The 21,147-nt window shown below is 47.6% G+C and overlaps 1 protein-coding gene across 2 annotated transcripts in view; it reads right to left on the bottom strand.

Annotated features, from left to right (window-relative positions):
• The window catches only part of med14 (mediator complex subunit 14), a 105,109-nt gene that overhangs the window by 8,247 nt on the left and 75,715 nt on the right, over positions 1 to 21,147 (bottom strand). For both annotated transcript variants that reach the window (XM_038802115.1, XM_038802116.1), the window contains 3 exons: positions 18,091 to 18,326; positions 10,805 to 10,984; positions 9,226 to 9,333 (listed from right to left, as the gene is read on the bottom strand). In XM_038802115.1, coding sequence (XP_038658043.1) covers positions 9,226 to 9,333; positions 10,805 to 10,984; positions 18,091 to 18,326 — 524 coding nt within the window. The remainder of the gene's footprint in view (positions 1 to 9,225; positions 9,334 to 10,804; positions 10,985 to 18,090; positions 18,327 to 21,147) is intronic.

The following is a 21,147-nucleotide window of genomic DNA, read 5'->3' as shown; positions in this document are numbered from 1 at the left end:
ACCCTGGTGCTGTGAAGCCACAGTGCTAACCACTGTGCTACCGTGCTGCCCAAATTTAGATTACCCAATTATTTTTTCCAATTAAGGGGCAATTTAGCGTGGCCAATCCACCTACTTTGCACATTTTTGGGCTGTGGGGCGAAACCCACGCAGACACGGGGAGAATGTGCAAACTCCACACGGGCAGTGACCCAGAGCCGGGATCGAACCTGGGACCTCAGCACCGTGAGGCGGTTGTGCTAACCACTAGGCCATCATGCTGCCCTGCTGTTGAGCGTCTTGAAAAATATTAAGGTGGATAAGTCCCCAGGGCCTGATGGATCTACCCCAGAATACGGAAGGAGGCAAGAGAGGAAATTGTTGAGGCCTTGACAGAAATCTTTGGACCCTCACTGTCTTCCGGTGATGTCCTGGAGAATAGCCAATGTTGTTCCTTTGTTTAAGCATGGTAGCAAGGATAATACAAGGAACTACAGGCCGGTGAGCCTTACGTCAGTGGTAGGGAAATTACTGGAGAGAATTCTTCGAGGCAGGATCTACTCCCATTTGGAAGCAAGGGGTCGTATTATCGAGAGGCAGCATGGTTTTGTGAAGGGGAGGTCGTGTCTCACTAACTTGATCGAGTTTTTCGAGGAGGTCACAAAGATGATTGTTGCAGGTAGGGTAGTGGATGTTGTCTATTTGGATTTCAGTAAGCCCTTTGCAAGGTCCCTCATGGCAGACTGGTACAAAAGGTGAAGTCACACGGGATCAGAGGTGAGCTGGCAAGATGGATACAGAACTGGCTAGGTCATAGAGGCAGAGAGTAGCAATGAAAGAGTGCTTTTTGATTGGAGGACTGTGACTAGTGGTGTTCCGCAGGGATCAGTGCTGGGACCATTGCAGTTCGTAGTATATATATAAATGATTTGGAGGAAAATGTAACTGGTGCTGCACCGGAGAGGGGTGAAGTTCAGCATGTTGCAGACGACACAAAGGTTGGTGAAATTGCGGATAGCGATGAGGACTGTCAGAGGATACAGCAAGATTTAGATCGTTTGGAGACTTGGGTGGCGAGATGGCAGATGGAGTTTAATTCGGACAAATGTGAGGTAATGCATTTTGGACGGTCTAATACAGGTAGGGAATATACAGTGAATGGTAGAACCCTCAAGAGTATTGACAGTCAGAGAGATCTTGGTGTACAGGTCCACAGGTCACTGAAAGGGGCAACACAGGTAGAGAAGGTAATGAAGAAGGCATACGGCATGCTTGCCTTCATTGACCGGGGCATTGAGTATAAAAATTGGCAAGTCATGTTGCAGCTGAACAGAACCTTAGTTAGGCCACACTTGGGAGTATATTGTTCAATTCTGCTCGCCACACTACCAGAAGGATGTGGAGGCTTTACAGAGGGTGCAGAAGAGATTTACCAGGATGTTGCCTGGTATGGAGGGCATGAGCTATGAGGAGAGGTTGAATAAACTCGGTTTGTTCTCACTGGAACAAAGGAGGTTGAGGGGTGACCTGATAGAGGTCTACAAAATTATGAGGGGCATAGACAGAGTGGATAGTCAAAGACTTTTTCCCAGGGTAGAGGGGTTAATTACTAGGGGGCATAGGTTTAAGGTGCGAGGGGCAAGATTTAGAGATATACGAGGCAAGTTTTTTTTTTATACAGAGGGTAGTGGGTGCCTGGAACTCGCTGCCGGAGGAGGTGGTGGAAGCAGGGACGATAGTGATGTTTAAGGGGCATCTTGACAAATATATGAATAGGATGAGAATTGAGGGATACGGACCCAGGAAGTGTAGAAGATTTTAGTGTAGACGGGCAGTGTGGTCGGCGCAGGCTTGGAGGGCCGAAGGGACTGTTCCTGTGCTGTACTTTTCTTTGGTCTTTGATTCCCCCTGCCCTAGCTCTGAAAGTGCATATTTCTTTGGTTTCTCTCCTATATCCCCTTATGTCGTCTCCAAGCTCATCATGTCCACGAAACATCTCCTGCTCTCTCGATTCTATTCCCACTAAATGATCACCCAACTTGCCCCCGGTCCTTATGTTAGCCAAAATTATTTTTTAAAATATTTTTATTAAACAATTTTCATTTATAACAAACAAAATACACAATATCAACATGAAAAATGGATGCTACAAAATACAATATTAGAAAAACTCCAACAGTCCAAAACGTGCAGGTTAGGTGGATTGGCCATGTTAAATTGCCCTTAGTGTCCAAAAAGGTTAGGAGGGGTTATTGGGTTACAGGGATAGGGTGGAGGTGAGGGCTTAAGTGGGTCGGTGCAGACTCAATGGGCCAAATGGCCTCTTTCTGCACAGTATGTTCTATGTTCAACCAAAGCCCACCCAGGATGGAAATTCCCTTTCCCCAACAATAAGAACTAACCTCTCTACCAGTTGATTGTGATTAATTCTTAAAAAGTAGGAAATGAAATGCTGCCACGTTAGGTAGAGCCCTTCGACCGATCCCCTGTCAGTGTACTTGTCCTTCTCCAGATGTAAAAATTCCATCCCAACCAGATTGAGGTGATTGTCGGGGCAGCAGATCTCCATTCCAGCAGAACTCACCTCTGGGCTATCAGCGAAGCAAAGGTGAGAGCATCCGCCTTCAATGCTGTCTGCAACCCAGTTGGGTCCAATGCCCTGAAAAAGGCCTCCAAAGGACAAAGCTCCTCCAGATCAATGTTGAGAATCGTTGACTTAGTGTTAAAGAAGGAAACTCAAAAGCTTGCCATCCTGGACGCTATGCGGAGCTAAGTCACATGGGCGGCAGCTCCCGCTAGAAACTGACTTTTGGGCTCTTTCTAGGGCCCCCAATGGTACTTTTTCGACAATTCCCAGTTTGGGAAGGGGACAGCAATATTCCCCCGGCACTGTATGGATTGGACCAGGAGTGGAGCGGTGAAAAAAGTGGAATTGGAGCAGAGAAAGGTGCGAGGGAGGAAGACCAAGATGGCGGCGGGTGGAGACCAGGCAGCGTGGGCGCAGTGGTCACAGGAGCAGCAGGAGTTTCTCCAGCGCTGCTTCAGGGAGCTGAAGGCAGAGCTGCTGGAGCCAATGAAGACGTCAATTGACAAGCTGCTTGAGACCCAGACGGCCCAAGGGGAGGCGATCCGGGAGGTCCGGTAAAAGGTCTCGGAGAACGAGGACGAGATCTTGGGTCTGGCGGTGAAGGTGGAGGCGCACAAGGTGCTCCATAAGAAATGGCAGGCGAAGTTCGAGGACATGGAGAACCGGTCGAGAAGAAAGAATCTGCGGATTCTGGGTCTCCCGGAGGGGCTGGATCGGATGCGGGTGCCTACGTGGTCACCATGTTGAGCACGCTGATGGGCGCGGGGACCTTCCAGGGGCCCCTGGAGCTGGAGGGGGCCCATCGAGTGCTGGCGAGGAGGCCCAAGCCCAGAGAGCCGCCGCGGGCGGTGCTGGTGCGGTTCCACCGGTTCGCGGACAGAGAATGTGCGTTAAGGTGGGCCAAGAAAGAGCGGAGCACAGGTGGGAGAACGCCGAGGTCCGGATTTATCAGGACTGGAGCGCGGAGGTGGCTAAGAAGCGGGCCGGGTACAATCGGGCTAAGGCGGTGCTGCACCGGAGAGGGGTGAAGTTCGGCATGTTGCAGCCGGCACGACTGTGGGCCACCAACAGGGACCGTCACCATTATTTTGAGACGCCGGAGGAGGCGCGGACCTTTATTCAGGCCGAAAAGCTGGACTTGGATTGAGGGCCGGGGACGAGGGGACGCTGAGGGGGGATGGTTGGGACTGTTGTGTTGCATTTTGGAGGGATTTTGTGGTTAGGTTGGGCAATGTTTCTTCTGTCTGTCGGGTGGGTTCATGGGGGGGGGCAGGTAAAAGCCTGTGGGCGTCAGTGGCTGGAAATGGGGATGGGGCCCCGTGGGGGGTGGGCCCGAGTCAGGGGAATTGGGACTGGGCCTGGAAAGGGAGCTATGCCAGAGGGGGTGGGGTCGGGTGGGTGGCAACAACGAGCTTTTTCCCGCACCAAGGGTGGACAGGGGCGGGGCCGGTGCTGGAAAGCGCGGGCTTTTTCCCGCACTGTGAGTGGAAGGGGGTGGGGTCGGGGGGTGGGGAGAGCCCATTGATGGACAGGAGGGGGGAGGGGAGATTCCCACATGGCGGCCAAGGTGCTGAGGGGGTTTATGGACCAGATGGGAGGAGGGGATCCGTGGAGGTTTGCAAGGCCGGGGGCCAGGGAATTCCCATTCTTCTCCCAGGTTCATAAGGCCTACTCTCGGATTGACTTTTTTGTAATGAGCAGAGCGCTGATTCCGAGGGTGGGGGACACGGAGTATTCAGCGATAGCCATCTCTGACCATGCCCCGCATTGGGTGGACCTCGAGCTGGGGGAGGAGAGGGACCAGCGCCCGCTGTGGCGCTTGGAGGTGGAGTTGCTGGCAGACGAGGAGGTGAGCGGGCGGGTCTGGGGGTGTATAGAGAGATACCTGGAGGCCAATGATAACGGGGAGGTGCAGGTAGGGGTGGTCTGAGAGGCGCTGAAGGCGGTGGTCAGGGGAGAGCTGATCTCCATCAGGGCCCACAAAGAGGGGAAGGAGAGGAGAGAGAGGCAGAGGTTGGTGGGGAAGATGGTAAGGGTGGATAGGAGGTACTCAGAGGCCCCTGAGGAGGGATTACTTAAGGAGCAGCGCAGCCTCCAGGCCGAGTTTGACCTGTTGACCACCAGGAAGGCGGAGGTCCAGTGGAGGAAGGTGCACGAGTGCAGAGAGAAGGCTAGCCGGATGCTGGCACACCAGCTTCGGAAGCGGGAGGCAGCGAGAGAGATCAGGGGAGTAAGGGAGGGAGGGAGGAGCACGGTGCGAAGTTCGGTGGGTATTAATGGGGTCTTCAGGACTTCTACGAGGGATTGTATCGGTCTGAGCCCCCATCGGAGGAGGGGGGAGGGGGAAGGGTCGCTTTCTGGACCGGCTGAGGTTCCCGAGGGTAGATGAGGGGCAGGTCGTGGGGCTGGGGGCGCCGGTTGGGTTGGAGGAATTGGTCAAAGGACTACTGAGTATGCAGGCGGGGAAGGCACCGGGGCCAGATGGGTTCCCGGTGGAATTCTATAGGAAGTACGCGGACCTGTTGGACCCGCTGCTGGTAAGGACTTTCAACGAGGCAAGGGACCTGCCCCCGACGATGTCTAGGGCGCTGATCTCTCTAATTCTGAAGCGGGACAAGGACCCCTTACAGTGTGGGTCGTACAGGCCGATTTCACTCCTTAATGTGGATGCAAAACTACTAGCAAAGATATTGGCCATGAGGATCGAGGACTGTGTTCCGAGGGTCATACACGAGGATCAGACGGGTTTTGTGAAAGGGAGGCAGTTGAATACCAACGTTCGTAGGCTCCTGAATGTAATTATGATGCCGGCGGTGGAGGGGGAGGTGGAGATAGTGGCGGCTATGGACGCGGAGAAAGCCTTTGATAGGGTGGAGTGGGGGTACCTGTGGGAGGTGTTGAGGAGGTTTGGGTTCAGGGAGGGGTTCGTTAGCTGGGTGAGGCTGCTGTACGAGGCCCCGGTTGTGGGGGTGAAACCCACGCAAACACAGGGAGAATGTGCAAACTCCACGCGGACAGTGACCCAGAGCCGGGATCGGACCTGGGACCTCGGCGCAGTGAGGCAGCAGGGCTAACCCACTGCGTCACCGTGCTGCCCGTGGCTTTAAACGGATCTAGCAATCCATGAGGCGCTGTGGGTCATCACCATCAGCAGAATTGTGCAATCTGCAACCTCATGGCCCGGCATATCCCCCACTCTACCATTATCACCAAGTCATGGGATCAACCCGGATTCAAAGAAGAGTGCAGGAGAGCATGCATAAAAATGATGAAGCTACACCAAAGGACTACTTGTGTGCCAAACAGCATAAGAAGCAAGCGATAGAGCCAAGCGATTTCACAACAAATGCATCAGATCTAAGCTCTGCAGTCCTGCCACATCCAGCCATGAATGGTGGAGGGCAATTAAACAACTCCCTGGAGGAGGAGGCTCCACAAATATCCCCATCCTCAATGATGGAGGAGCCCAGCACACCTGTGCAAAAGACAAGGCTGAAGCATTCAAAACAATCTTCAGCCAGAAGTGCCGAGTGGATGATCCATTTCGGTCTCCTCAGGAGGTCTCCAGCATCATAGATGTTGGAGACATCTATGGGCAGGATTCTTCCAGCCCTGTGCCGGGCTGGAGAATCTCCGCAACCGCGCCACGCTGGCATGCAATTCTCCGCAGAGCAGAGAATCGGCACCACTGGCGCGGCGCCGTCGTGGGCCGCTCTATGCGGCCGGGCCGCTGATTCTCTGGCCCGAATGGTCGCTCTAAAAAGGCAGAGTCCTGCCCGCGCTGTCCACACCAGGATGGGAGGCTGGAGCGGTGTGAACCGCTCCAGCGCCTGTAGGGGCCAGAATCGATACTCCCAGCGGCCCGTTCACACAGTCGTGAAACGCGACAGCGTTCCCGAGGGCGTGGACACTCTGCCGCCGAATGGAAGAATCCCGCCCGTCAATCTTCAACCAATACGATTCACTCCACATGATATCAAGAAACAGCTGAAGGTACTGGATACTGCAAAGGCTATGAGCCCTGACAATATTGCAGCAATTGTACTGAAGACTTGTGCGCCAGAACTTGCCACACCCCTAACCAAGCTGTTCCAGTATCGCAACAACACTGACATCTACCCAGCAATGTGGTAAATTGTCCAGGTGTGCCCTATGCACATGAAACAGGACGAATCAAAGGGTGGCAGTGGTTAGCACTGCTGCCTCACGGCACTGAGGACCCGGGTTTGATCCTGGCCCCAGATCACTCCCCGTGTGGAGTTTGCACATTTTCTCCATATCTGCGTGGGTCTCACCTCCACAACCCAGAAGATGTGCAGGGTAGGTGGATTGGCCACGCAAAATTGCCCCTTAATTGGAAAAAATATATAACTGGGCGCTCCAAGTATGAAAAAAAGCCAAAAAGAAAACAGTACGAATTCAACCCAGGCAATTATCGCCCTATCAGTCTATTCTCCATTATCAGCAAAGTGATGGAAGGAGTCATCAAGTGCCATCTGTCAGCACTTACTCAGTGTTAACCTGCTCATGGATGCCGAGTTTGGGTTCTGCCAAGGTCACTGAGCTCCTGACCTCATTAGAGCCTTGGTTCAAACATGGATAAAAGAGCTGAATGCAGATGGAAGATGAGCGTGAATGCCCTGGATGTCAAGGCAGCATTTGACAGAGTATGACATCAAGGAGCTCCAACAAAATTTGAGACAATGGGAATCAGGGGGGAAACCCATAGCTGTTTGGAGTCATACCTGGCACAAAGGAAGATGGTTGTGGTAGTTGGAAGTCAATCATCTCAAACTCCAGGACATCACTGCAGAAGTTCCTCAGGGTAGTGTCCCAAGCCCAACCATCTTCAGCTGCTTTATCAATGACCTCCCTTCCATCATAAGGTTGGAAATGGTGTTGGCAGATGACTGCAGCATGTTCAGCACCATTTGTGACTCCTCAGATAATGAAGCAGTCCATGTCCAAATGCAGCAAGACCTGGACAATATCCAGGCTTGGGGAAGTGGCAAGTTACATTTGTACCACACGTGCCAGGCAATGACCATCCCTTACAAGAGAGGATCTAACCATCGCCCTTCAACATTCAATGGCACTACCATCGCTGAATCCTCCACAATCGACATATTGGGAGTTACCATTGATCAGAAATTGAACTGGCCAAGCCATGTTAATACTGTGGCTACCAAATCAGGTCAAAGGCTAGAAAAACTATGGTGAGTAACTCACCTCTTGACTCCCCCAAAGCCTGTCCACCACCTACAATACACAAAGTCAGGAGTGGAATCGAATACACTCCACTGGCCTGGATGAGCGCAGCTCCAACAACACTCATGAAGCTCGACACCATCCAGGGCAAAGCAGCCCGTTTGATTGCTACCCCTTCCATAAACATTCAATCCCTCTATCACCGACGAACAGTGGCAGGCAGCAGTGTATACATCCACAAGATCCTGCATGAACTTGCCAAGGTTCCTTTGGCAGCACCTTCCAAACCCACAACTACTACCATCAGGAAGGACAAGTGCAGCAGGTGCCTGGAACCGCACCACCTGGAGGTTCCCCTCCAAGTCACCCATCACCCAGACTTGGAAATATATCACCATTCCTTCGCTACCACTGGGTGAAAATCCTGGAACTCCCTCCCTAACAGCAATGTGGGTGTACCTACACATCAGGGACTGCAGTGGTTCAAAAAGGGTCGCACCCTAAGGATGAGCAATAAATGCTGGCCTAACCAGCCATGCCCACAGCCCATAAATGAAAAAAAAAGACTTGACCACACTAATACATTCCTGGGTGGCCTCCCACATGCTATTCTCTGAGAACTTTAAATTATCCAAAATTCTGCTTTGGTGTCTGAACTCATACTAAGTCCCATTTACCTAAACCCCACGTGCTCACTGACCTATCTTGGTTCCCTGGCGAGCAAAGTCTTGAGTTGAAAATTCTCACCCTCGTTTTCAAATTAGTGTGCGGCCTCGTCTCTCTATATTTCTGCTCTCCACTCTCATATAATTCTAGCCTCTTGACCTTTGTTCCAATACTGGTGGCTGCACCTTTAGTTGCCAAGGCCCAAAGCTCTAAAATCCTCGACATACAACTCACTGTCTCCTCATTCCCACCTTTAAGACACTCTGAAACCTACTTCTTTTGGTCATCTGACCAAATGTCTCCTTATGAAAAATGAAATGAAAATCGCTTATTGTCACAAGTTGGCTTCAAATGAAGTTACTGTGAAAAGCCCCTAGTCGCCACATTCCGGCGCCTATTCGGGGAGGCTGGTACAGGAATTGAACCGTGCTGCTGGCCTGCCTTGGTCTGCTTTAAAAGCCAGCTATTTAGCCCAGTGTGCTAAACCAGCCTCTATGTGTCCCAGTTCATAATTTGTATAATAATGCTCCTGTGAAGAGCCTTGGGATGTTTATGTTAAAATGTTATACAAATAAATTGTCACTCTTAGATAAAATTTAGAGCAGGGTGATAAAAATTACAAACACATAATCACCCAGTTTTAATTTTCAGTTCACAATACCTGTTAAAATAATCTGTACGGTTTTTATAAATTTAGAATAAAATGAACACATTTTTCCAACAAAATGTAAGTGTTTAAATGGTTAATGGGTACATTCCCCCGCCCAGTAATGCAGATCACTTACCAGTTCCAATTTCATGATGCGCACACAATCCCTGAGAATGTGTGTGGGAGCTCCCAATAGCTTAGCAAAGGCATTTAGTGTATTGGCTTTAAATGGGGGACCAGCAACCTTACCAAACAAAAAAGGCAAGCAATTAATGAATTACTGTTTGGCTTTAGAAGTGTAATATAAGTAACATTGTGAAATGATAGAAATAGGTGGTTCTAGATTTGATTCTGTTCGGTTCCATACGTATCAATGTTTTTTAACAAACATAAATAAAAATACCAATTATTTTTCAAGGAACATATATAACAATAAGTATGATGGACTTTTACGGGAAACGTTAATCTAAGGATCTTTCTTTGAATCCGTTGCAATTTTCTACAAAGGATGTGAATAACAATATGTTCTGCTTCAATTGTGACTTTATCCATGACAGCTTATTGGCCAAAGTAGGTGGATTTAAGTGCAAAATAGTTCCTCTGTAGACTGTTGGTTTAAGAAAAACAGAGACAGCAATTCTACTTAAAATTTAAAACTACTTTATCCGACTTAAAATTACTCATCAGGTAAACATCATTCCACTTCGCTCATGTAAAGAAAGAAACAAACAGCAAATGCACCACAATAAAACATGAGAAACTTAGTACAACTCATTTTGTTGTACTTTGGCCATTATAATACCACTCTTGAGTACATAATTCACTGACTAGCCTGCACACTACACACTCCACCACATCTGCAAGCAGCACCAAGGAAGAGCAACTAGCAGCTTTTAAAAACTCAAGTGTTGAACTACAGGCTAACTAGGCCCTGCATTATATAATGGCCCAAATCTTCCAGTCTCTGGATCGTGGGAATTGCTCAGAAAGTTACAACTTCTGATTGGCAATTTCCCAGATCCCCTGGGCCCCACACTAATGTCTGAGTTAGAGTCAAGAGATTTGGGATGGTTTTGATGTACTTACCTGAATAGTTACCCAGGAAACGTCAGACAGATTAAAAATTAGTTCAACTGTTAGGTAACTAAGAAACTGAGCCTCCCAATCAATCTTTCACATCGACTACCTGTCTCACCCAACGAGACTACCCCCGACCGAACCACCACTCGGTTACCAACATCCCCACCCCTGACCTAACTGCCACCTCAGCCCAGTAGTCGCCTCATCCAGATACACCTGTCACTTATCCAACTCACCTGCCCTACCCATTCACCTCAGCTGCCTATCTTAGATACCCATTTGCTAACTTTCTAAATGGACCACTTACCACAAGGCAGCTGGTACCATAGAAAGAGGTGTATTTTATCTTCCTCCAACTTTACTCTTCAGCAACAAAGCACACTGAGGGACGCTGTGCTCCACATTTCTGAGAAAGTCCAGCTCAGAAGGTCCCGGAAGAAACGTGGAGCAGTTTTGAGTCAAGAAATGTTTGAGTGGAACGGTAATCTGACACGGATTCCCACACCTAGGACCACCCAGGCCAACATTTTAGAGATGTATAAACAATTTGTCATCTGCAGGGTTCTCCTTTAACAAGACCATTGGTTGGGCAGTAGATAATTTTAGAAGATGAATTGCATGACTATCATACTTACTCTTGTTTCAAAGAACTTTTCTAAAACTTGTAGTTCTTCTTGTGTCCATGGGTCTGGTGTTTCAGGTGTTACTTTGAACTGCAAAGTTTGATATGTCTGTGGGTTCAATGCTACTCGACACTTCAATGCTTCAGTCTTAAACATGATCACACCAGGTTCATTGGAGTTTATAAGCTGCAGCTAATAATCAGGCAGAAAATATAATTAAAAGCTTGTTTTAAATGATCCGATTAAGAAATCATAACTTCATTGTCTGGGAACGTTCTGATTCAAACTGCCACGGTTATATTGTGTACTAGTTGTATGAAAACAGCAAAATTTGTTTTTAAAATTCGGATCTTTTCCCAGAAACTTTTTCCCAGGGTGGAGTGGTTAATTGCTAGCTTTTCTAACTTTTGGCTGCGGAATTTAAAAAAAAATTCATTCATGGGACGTGGGCGTTGAGGTTGTGCCAGCATTTATTGCCCATCCCCAATTGCCCCTGAAGGGACATTTAAGGGTCACTCACATTGCTGTGAGTCTCTAGTCACATGTAGGCCAGACCAGGTAAGGATGGCAGATTTCCTTCCCGAAAGGACATTAGTGAACCAGATGGGTTTTAATGACAATTGACAATGGCTTCATGGTCATCATTAGACTTTTTTAAAAAATTCCATATTTTTATTAAATTCAAATTTCATGATCTGCAGTGGCGGGATATGAACCTTGGTTCCCCGAGCATTATCTGGGTCTCTGGTTTACTCGTCCAGAGACAATACCACGATACCACCGCCGCAGCGTAAAAATTTGCAAATGATGGGAATTACAAAGAACAAAAGAAGAAAAGTACAGCACAGGAACAGGCCTTGCGGCCCTCCAAGCCTGCGCCGACCATGCTGCCCGCCTAAACTAAAATCTTCTACACTTCCGGGGTCCGTATCCCTCTTTTCCCATCCTATTCATGTATTTGTCAAGATGCCCCTTAAATGTCACTATCGTCCCTGCTTCCATCACCTTCTCCGGTAGTGGGTTCCAGGCACCCACTACTCTATGTATGAATAAAACTTGCCTCGTACATCTCCTCTAAACCTTGCCCCTCGCACCTTAAACCTATGCTCCCTAGCAATTAACCACTCCACCCTGGGAAAAAGTTTCTGACCATCCACTCTGTCTATGCTCCTCATAATTTTGTAGACCTCTAACAGGTCGCCCCTCAACCTCCGTCGTTCCAGTGAGAACAAACCGAGTTTATTCAACCTCTCCTCTTAGCTAATGCCCTCCATACCAGGCAACATCCTGGTAAATCTCTTCTGCGCCCTCTCTAATGCCTCCACATCCTTCTGGTAGTGTGGCAACCAGAATTGAACACTATACTCCGAAGTGTGGCCTAACTAAGGTTCTGTACAGCTGTAACATGACTTGCCAATTTTTTAAATCAAATGCCCCGGCCAATGAAGGCAAGAATGCCTTATGCCTTCTTGACTAACTTCTCCGCCTGTGTTACCCCTTTCAATGACCTGTGGACCTGTACATCTAGATCTCTCTGACTGTCAATGCTCTTGAGGATTCTACCATTCACTGTATATTTCCTACCTGTATTAGACCTTCCAAAATGCATTACCTCACATTTGTCCAGATTAAACTCCATCTGCCATCTCTCCGCCGAAGTCTCCAAACAATCTAAATCTGACTGTATCCTCATCGCTGTCCTTATCGCTATCTGCAATTCCACCAACCTTTGTGTCGTCCGCAAACTTACTAATCAGACCAGTTACGTTTTCCTCCAAATCATTTATATATACTACGAACAGCAAAGGTCCCAGCACTGATCCCTGCGGAACGCCACTAGTCACAACCTCCAATGAGAAAAGCACCCTTCCATTGCTACTCTCTGCCTCTATGACCTAGCCAGTTCTGTATCCATCTTGCCAGCTCACATCTGATCCCGTGTGACTTCATCTTTTGTACCAGTCTGCCATGAGGGACCTTGTCAAAGGCCTTACTGAAGTCCATATAGACAACATCCACTTCCCGAACTGCATCAACCATCTTTGTGACCTCCTCAAAAAACTCGATCAAGTTAGTGAGACACGACCTCCCCCTCACAAAACCGTGCTGCCTCTCGCTAATACGTCCACTTGCTTCCAAATGGGAGTAGATCCTGTCTCGAAGAATTCGCTCCAGTAATTTCCCTACTATTGATGAAAGGCTCACCGGCCTGTAGTTCCCTGGATTATCCTTGCTACCCTTCTTAGACAAAGGAACAACATTGGCTATTCTCCAGTCCTCCGGGACATCACCTGAACACAGTGAGGATCCAAAGATTTCTGTCTAGGCCTCAGCGATTTCTTCTCTTGCCTCCTTCAGTATTCTGGAATAGATCTCATCAGGTCCTGGGGACTTATCTACCGTAATATTTTTCAAGACGCCCAACACCTCGTCTTTTTGGATCTCAATGTGACCCAGGCTATCTACACACCCTTCTCCAGACTCAACATCCACCAATTCCTTCTCTTTGGTGAAAACTGATGCAAAGTATTCATTTAGTACCTCGTTCATTTCCTCTGGCTCCACACATAGATTCCCTCCCCTGTCTTTCAGTGGCCCAACCCTTTCCCTGATTACCCTCTTGCTTTTTATGTACGTGTAAAAAGCCTTGGGATTTTCCTTAACCCTATTTGCCAATAACTTTTCGTGACCCCTTTTAGCCCTCCTGACTCCTTGCTCAAGTACTTTCCTATTTTCCTTATATTCCACACAGGCTTCGTCTGTTCCCAGCATCTTCACCCTGAAAAATGCCTCCTTTTTCTTTTTGACGAGGCCTACAATATCTTTCGTTATCCAAGGTTCCTGAAATTTGCCATATTTATCCTTCCTCACAGGAACATACCGGTCCTGAATTCCTTTCAACTGACATTTGAAAGCCTCCCACATGTCAGATATTGATTTACCCTCAAACATCCACCCCCAATCTAGGTTCTTCAGTTCCCTAATATTGTTATAATTAGCCTTCCCCCAATTTAGCACATTCATCCGAGGACCTCTCTTATCCTGGTCAACCAGCACTTTAAAACTTACTGAATTGTGGTCACTGTTCCCGAAATGCTCCCCTACTGAAACTTCTACCACCTGTGAGGGCTCATTCCCCAATAACAGGTCCAGTATAGCCCCTTCCCTAGCTGGACTATCTGCATGTTGTTTTAAGAAGCCCTCCTGGATGCTCCTCACAAACTCTGCCCCGTCTAAGCCCCGAGCACTAAGTGAGCCCCAGTCAATATTGGGGAAGTTAAAGTCTCCCATCACAACAACCCTGTTACATAGAACATTACAGCGCACTACAGGCCCTTCAGCCCGCGATGTTGCGCCGACCTGTGAAACCACTCTAAAGCCCATCTACACTATTCCTTTAACGTCCATATGTCTATCCAATGACCATTTGAATGCCCTTAGTGTTGCAGGCAGGGCATTCCATGCCCTTACTACTCTGAGTAAAGAACCTACCTCTGACATCTGTCCTATATCTATCTCCCCTCAATTTAAAGCTATGTCCCCTCGTGCTAGACATCACCATCCGAGGAAAAAAGCTCTCACTGTCCACCCTATCTAATCCTCTGATCATCTTGTATGCCTCAATTAAGTCACCTCTTAACCTTATTCTCTCTAACGAAAACAGCCTCAAGTCCCTCAGCCTTTCCTCATAAGATCTTCCCTCCATACCAGGCAACATTCTGGTAAATCTCCTCTGCACCCTTTCCAATGCTTCCACATCCTTCCTATAATGCGGCGACCAGAATTGCACGCAATACTCCCGCACCAGAGTTTTGTACAGCTGCAACATGACCTCATGGCTCCGAACCTCAATCCCTCTACCAATAAAAGCTAACACACCGTACGCCTTCTTAACAACCCTCTCAACCTGGGTGGCAACTTTCAGAGATCTATGTACATGGACACCAAGATCTCTCTGCTCATCCACACTACCAAGAATCTTCCCATTAGCCCAGTACTCTGTCTTCCTGTTATTCCTTCCAAAATGAATCACCTCACACTTTTCTGCATTAAACTCCATTTGCCAGCTCTCAGCCCAACGCTGCAGCTTATCCATGTCCCTCTGTAACTTGTAACATCCTTCTGCACTGTCCACAACTCCACCGACTTTAGTGTCATCTGCAAATTTACTCACCCATGCTTCTTTCCACGCCCTCGTCCAGGTCATTTATAAAAATGACAAACAGCAGTGGCCCCAAAACAGATCCTTGTGGTACACCACTAGTAACTGGACTCTAGTCAGAGCATTTCCCATCAACCACCATTCTTTGTCTTCTATCAGCTAGCCAATTTCTGATCCAAGCTGCTAAATCACCCTGAATCCCATGCCTCCGTATTTTCTGCAATAGCCTACCATGGGGAACCTTATCAAACGCTTTACTGAAATCCATATACACCACATCAACTGCTTTACCCTTATCCACTTGTTTGGTCACCTTCTCAAAGAACCCAATAAGGTTTATGAGGCACAACCTACCCTTCACAAACCGTGTTGACTATCTCTAATCAAATTATTCCTTTCCAGATGATTACACATCCTATCTCTTATAAACCTTTCCAAGACTTTGCCCACAACAGACGTAAGGCTCACTGGTCTATAGTTACCGTGGTTGTCTCTACTCCCCTTCTTGAACAAGGGGACAACATTTGCTATCCTCCAGTCTTCTGGCACTATTCCTGTAGACAAAGATGACTTAAAGACCAAAGCCAAAGGCTCAGCAATCTCCTCCCTAGCTTCCCAGAGAATCCTAGGATAAATCCCATCCGGCCCAGGGGACTTACCTATTTTAACACTTTCCAGAATTGCTAAACCTCCTCCTTATGACCCTCAAGCCCTTCTAGTCTAGTAGCCTGAATCTCAGTATTCTCCTCGACAACATTGTCTTTTTCCTGTGTGAATACTGACGAAAAATATTCATTTAGCACCTCCCCTATCTCCTCGGACTCCACGCACAACTTCCCACTACTGTCCTTGGCTGGCCCTACTCTTACCCTAGTCATTCTTTTATTCCTGACATACCTCTGGAAAGCTTTAGGGCTACCCTTGATCCTACCTGCCAAAGATTTCTCATGTCACCTCCTGGCTCTTCTTAGCTCTCTCTTTAGGTCCTTCCTAGCTAACTTGTAACTCTCGAGCACCCTAACTAGCCTTCGCATCTCATCTTTACATAAGCCTCCTTCTTCCTCTTGACAAGTGTTTCAACTGCCTTAGTAAACCACGGTTCCCTCGCTCGACCACTTCCTCCCTGTCTGACGGGTACATATTTATCAAGGGCACGCAGTAGCTGTTCCTTGAACAAGCTCCACATTTCCATTGTGCCCATCCCCTGCAGTTTTCCTCTCCATCCCATGCATCCTACGTCTTGCCTCATCGCATCATAATTGCCTTTCCCCCAGCTATAACTCTTGCCCTGTGGTATATACCTATCCCTTTCCATCGCTAAAGTAAACGTAATCGAATTGTGGTCACTATCACCAAAGTGCTCACCTACCTCCAAATCTAACACCTGTCCTGGTTCATTACCCAGTCCCAAATCCAATATGGCTTCGCCTCTTGTTGGCCTATCTACATACTGTGTCAGGAAACCCTCCTGCACACATTGGACAAAAACGGACTCATCTAAAGTACTCGAACCACAGGGTTTCCAGTCAATATTTGGAAAGTTAAAGTCCCCCATAACAACTACCCTGTTGCTTTCGCTCCTATCCAGAATCATCTTTGCAATCCTTTCCTCTACATCTCGGGAACTTCTTGGAGGCCTATAGACAACCCCTAACAGGGTGACCTCTCCTTTCCTGTTTCTAACCTCAGCCCATACTACCTCAGTAGACGAGTCCTCATCAAACTTCCTTTCTGCCACCGTAATACTGTCCTTGACTAACAATGCCACCCCTCCCCCTCTTTTACCACCTTCCCCGAGCTTACTGGAATATCTAAACCCAGGCACCTGCAACAACCATTCCTGTCCCTGCTCTATCCATGTCTCCGAAATGGCCACAACATCGAAGTCCCATGTACCAACCCATGCCGCAAGTTCACCCACCTTATTCCGGATGCTCCTGGCATTGAAGAAGACACACTTTAAACCACCTTCCTGCCTGCCGGTACACCCCTGCAACTTTGAAACCTTACTCATGACCTCACTACTCTCAACCTCCTGTATACTGGAGCTACAATTCTGGTTCCTAATCCCCTGAACTAGTTTAAACCCTCCCGAAGAGCATTAGCAAATTTCCCCCCCAGGATATTGGTACCCCTCTGGTCCAGGTGTAGACCATCCCGTTTGTAGAGGTCCCACCTATCCCAGAATGAGCCCCAATTATCCAGGAATCTGAAACCCTCCCTCCTGCACCATACCTGTAGCCACATGTTCAATTGCTCTCTCTCCCTATTCCTCGTCTCGCTAGCATGTGGCACGGATAACAACCCAGAGATAATAACTCCGTTTGTCCTAGATCTAAGTTTCCACCCTGAATTCCTGCTTTACATCCCTATCCCTTTTCCTACCTATGTCATTGGTACCTATGTGGACCACTCCTTTCCAAAATATGTCTACCCATCTGCTCCTCTATCTCCCGCTGGCTGTTGGGAGGTCTGTAGTCAACCCCCAACATTGTGACTGCACCCTTCTTATTCCTGATCTCTACCCATATAGCCTCACTGCCCTCTGAGGTGTCCTCCCGCAGTACAACTTTGATGCTCTCCCTAACCAGTAGTGCAACTCCTCCACGCCTTTTACCTCCCCCTCTATCCCGCCTGAAACATCTGAATCCTGGAACGTTTAGCTGCCAATCCTGTCCTTCTCTCAACCAGGTCTCTGTAAGGGCAACAACGTCATAGTTCCAAGTATAATTCCAAACTCTAAGTTCATCTGCCTTACCCGTTATACTTCTTGCATTAAAACATTTGCACTTTAGGCCACCAGTCCCGCTGTTTTCAGCAACATCTTCCTGTCTGCTCTTCCTCAGAGTCATACTGGCCCTATTCCCTTGTTCTCCCTCAATTTTGTCACCTTCTGACCTATTGCTCTGGTGCCCACCCCCCGCCATACGAGTTTGAACTCTCCCGTGTGACACTAGCGGCCAGGATATTTATGCCTCTCCAGTTTAGATGCAACCCGGAAATTGGAAACAAAAATACCCAGAACATGAATTCATTTTGTTCTCTCCCCCCCCCCCCTCCCAAAAAAAATTGATGGGCCTGATGTATAATCGCAGCATTGGTTGTTATCACAGGGCATTATCATCAATTCACCTACCGGTTCCTGTTGTATGATCCTCTGTAGATGTCGTCTCATCATAACAGATCCTAAAAATCGCTCCAGCGGGGAACACAGATAACTACCCGCCAATCCTGGGACAAGACCTGGCGTTGGTGAAGGACAAAGGAGAATGTGCAAGGCATTATGAGTCAAGATGGTGGGTATTGATGCAGCCCATGAACGCTGAGGTAGTGTACGAGGCGGGGGCATGTTGGTCGGCATTATTTGGGAGCCTAAAATAAAGAAAATGCAACATGTTAGATAGTTATCTATTTTCACAAAACTTGTGTAGCCATCTGGGATGGCCACTTCCAGAATACAAAATGGACGCTCGCAAAGCATGCATGGAACTTTGAACATATGCATGCATATTGGAGCGACAGCTACCAGACGGAATCGAAACTCTGGGCCGATTAGCATATTGATGGCCCACCTCTGGGAACAAAGGACTAACACTCAGGTAGTTGGTACTGTTGCAGACATCCCGGCGCCAGTTCCCCAAACCGAAAGCACAAACAAAGCAAGGCCAACGACCACCTAAGACACGCCCAGCCATCAGGGCACCCACCCATTTATTGGTCAAGATCAATACCAGTGATCGAGAAGCGCCCCAATTAATTGGGGCCAAGTTTAAGGCCCACCTAAAAGCATGCAAAGCCCCTCCAGGTATAAGAAGGAACCCCCACGAGAGAATCTCTCTCTTGGAATTGGCTCTCAAAGCGGAGAGACTCTTCCACCAGCTGCACCAGAAGCAAGTAAGTTCAAGGTCAACGCTCGCTACCAAACGACGACCTTAGCTGTTCTCCTGTGCTGTTTCCTCTGACCGAGTGGGCACCCGAAGTTAAGTATAGGCGTTAGCGTTAGAGATAGTTTAGTTTGTAGTACTTTGTGCATGAGTAGATATTACTGTGTGTGTAAATTAATAGTATTGACTTTAAACAAACTAACTGGTGTATCGGCTCTTTGATCGGTATTCGGTTTGAACCTTGTGGCGGTATCGAGAGATACCTGGCGACTAAGTGTAAACATAATTAGGGTTAAGAAAGGCGACCATATTGACTGCTATATTTATAGCAGTGAACAGAGCAACACTGGACTTTGCCAAGTGGGGCAGCACGGTAGCATTGTGGATAGCACAATCGCTTCACAGCTCTAGGGTCCCAGGTTCGATTCCGGCTTGGGTTACTGTCTGTGCGGAGTCTGCACATCCTTCCAGTGTGTGCGTGGGTTTCCTCCGGGTGCTCCGGTTTCCTCCCACAGTCCAAAGATGTGCAGGTTAGGTGGATTGGACATGATAAATTGCCCTTAGTGTCCAAAATTGCCCTTAATGTTGGGTGGGGTTACTGGGTTATGGGGATAGGGTGGAGGTGTTAACCTTGGGTATGGTGCTCTTTCCAGGAGCCGGTGCAGACTCGATGGGCCGAATGGCCTCCTTCTGCACTGTAAATTCTAAGTCTAAGTCTAAGTCAAGTGGTGCTTATCCATCAACCACAATGTTACAAGTTTGAATTCTAGGTTTATAGGCCTCCCAAACCTCACTAATTCTGGTGGCATTTCATTCTCAAGTGAACACAAAAGGGTAGCATTTTAGGAAAAAAGAGACAGTTAAGAGATAGAATAAATGCGATTAGGGAAAGATACCTTTTTACTCCCAACCCTCACCCTGCTGGTTTAATGTCTGTTGCTGTATGTATGTACATAGAACAGTATTCAGTCAAGAGGGAGTTCATTCTTAAGGCCTGTCCCATCATCTTACGGAAAAAAGTATTCAAAGCATGCAGAGATAAACTCAGATGACATAAACTATTAGAATGACAAGATTATTCTTGTTAAAATTAATTTGACCATAAACAATGAACACATTTTCATGTTGCAAAGTATTTTTCTTTATTTATTGAAGTGTTATGAGTGATTAATCTTTTTTAAAAAGTCAGGCACTTTCTTTACTATTTCTTTTAGTTTCATTTCCTTTTATCAAAGGATCCCATTCTACATGCAGGATATTGTAATCTTGTCTAGATTATCTTGGATGTGAATGTCCATAGAAACTGAAATGTCAACACGTTCATGTTCTTACGATGCCAGACTATAGCAGTGGCTAGGATACTGGACCGGAGCCCCAATATTTTAGTTCTTTTTAAGACTGTGCAGAAAGAATGATTTGTTCCAAGAATGATACCATGAAAAAAATAGGTCTTTGGTACTTCTAAAACAAAGCCTCTATTGATAAATACATAATTAAACTTTTAACTTCACAGCCGAAGAAGAACAGCTTTAATTACCCCTTAACACAACTATACAATTTACCATTAAAAGAAACATCCAGCTCTGAATCCATCTTAAAATTAGCAGGGCATCGATTAATACTTTATAAAACAAATTTGGCTCCGGTTTGAAACCCTTAGACTCTGGCTGAACATCTTCAAACAGGTTGTTCTAGCCTCTTGCTTGGCTTCAGACAAGGCTGCTCTGCTTTAAAATATTACTCTTTTTTTAACTACCCTATTTGGAAAGAATTGTGGACTCCTAGTCAAGCAGATCAGAACTCAGCTCCTCTCTCTCTCAAAACTTTTCCAAACTCTCTGCCTCTCCAACCTCCATCCAGCAATGACCTCATTTCCACAAGCTGGAAAAAAACATTCTCTGCAGGCTGCAAAAACACATTAACTCCCCAAGGACCTGACTTCCGGTGATGGCGGGCAGGAGGCAGCCGCGCGTTGGAGGGCTCCCGTTCGGGAACGGCATTGTCGGGGGTTAAAGCTCGGTCCTAGGGGCAGCAAAGGTAGCAAAAGTCGGTTGGGGTGGTGGGAGGATGGGATCGTTGTTGATGTTAAGGGTATTGACTTCGTATTTGTCACCGTTTACTGCTTGTTTGTGGGGGGGGGGGGGGGGGGGGGGGTGTAAATTTTGATGGAAAATGTGAAAATGGAGAATAAAAATATTTTAAAAAAACTCCCCAAGGACCTCCTAGTCAATCCTCTGTGTATGGGCCCAGATTGATAAACACATTCCTGTGTCAATTTCACATGGTGGTTGCTAAAACCACCCAGGGTC

Source organism: Scyliorhinus canicula, chromosome 7 (assembly GCF_902713615.1).
Source record: "Scyliorhinus canicula chromosome 7, sScyCan1.1, whole genome shotgun sequence".
NCBI classification, from domain to species: Eukaryota; Metazoa; Chordata; class Chondrichthyes; order Carcharhiniformes; family Scyliorhinidae; genus Scyliorhinus; species Scyliorhinus canicula.
Note: the sequence above shows the minus strand (reverse complement) of the source record. Positions and strands in the feature narration are given on the sequence as shown.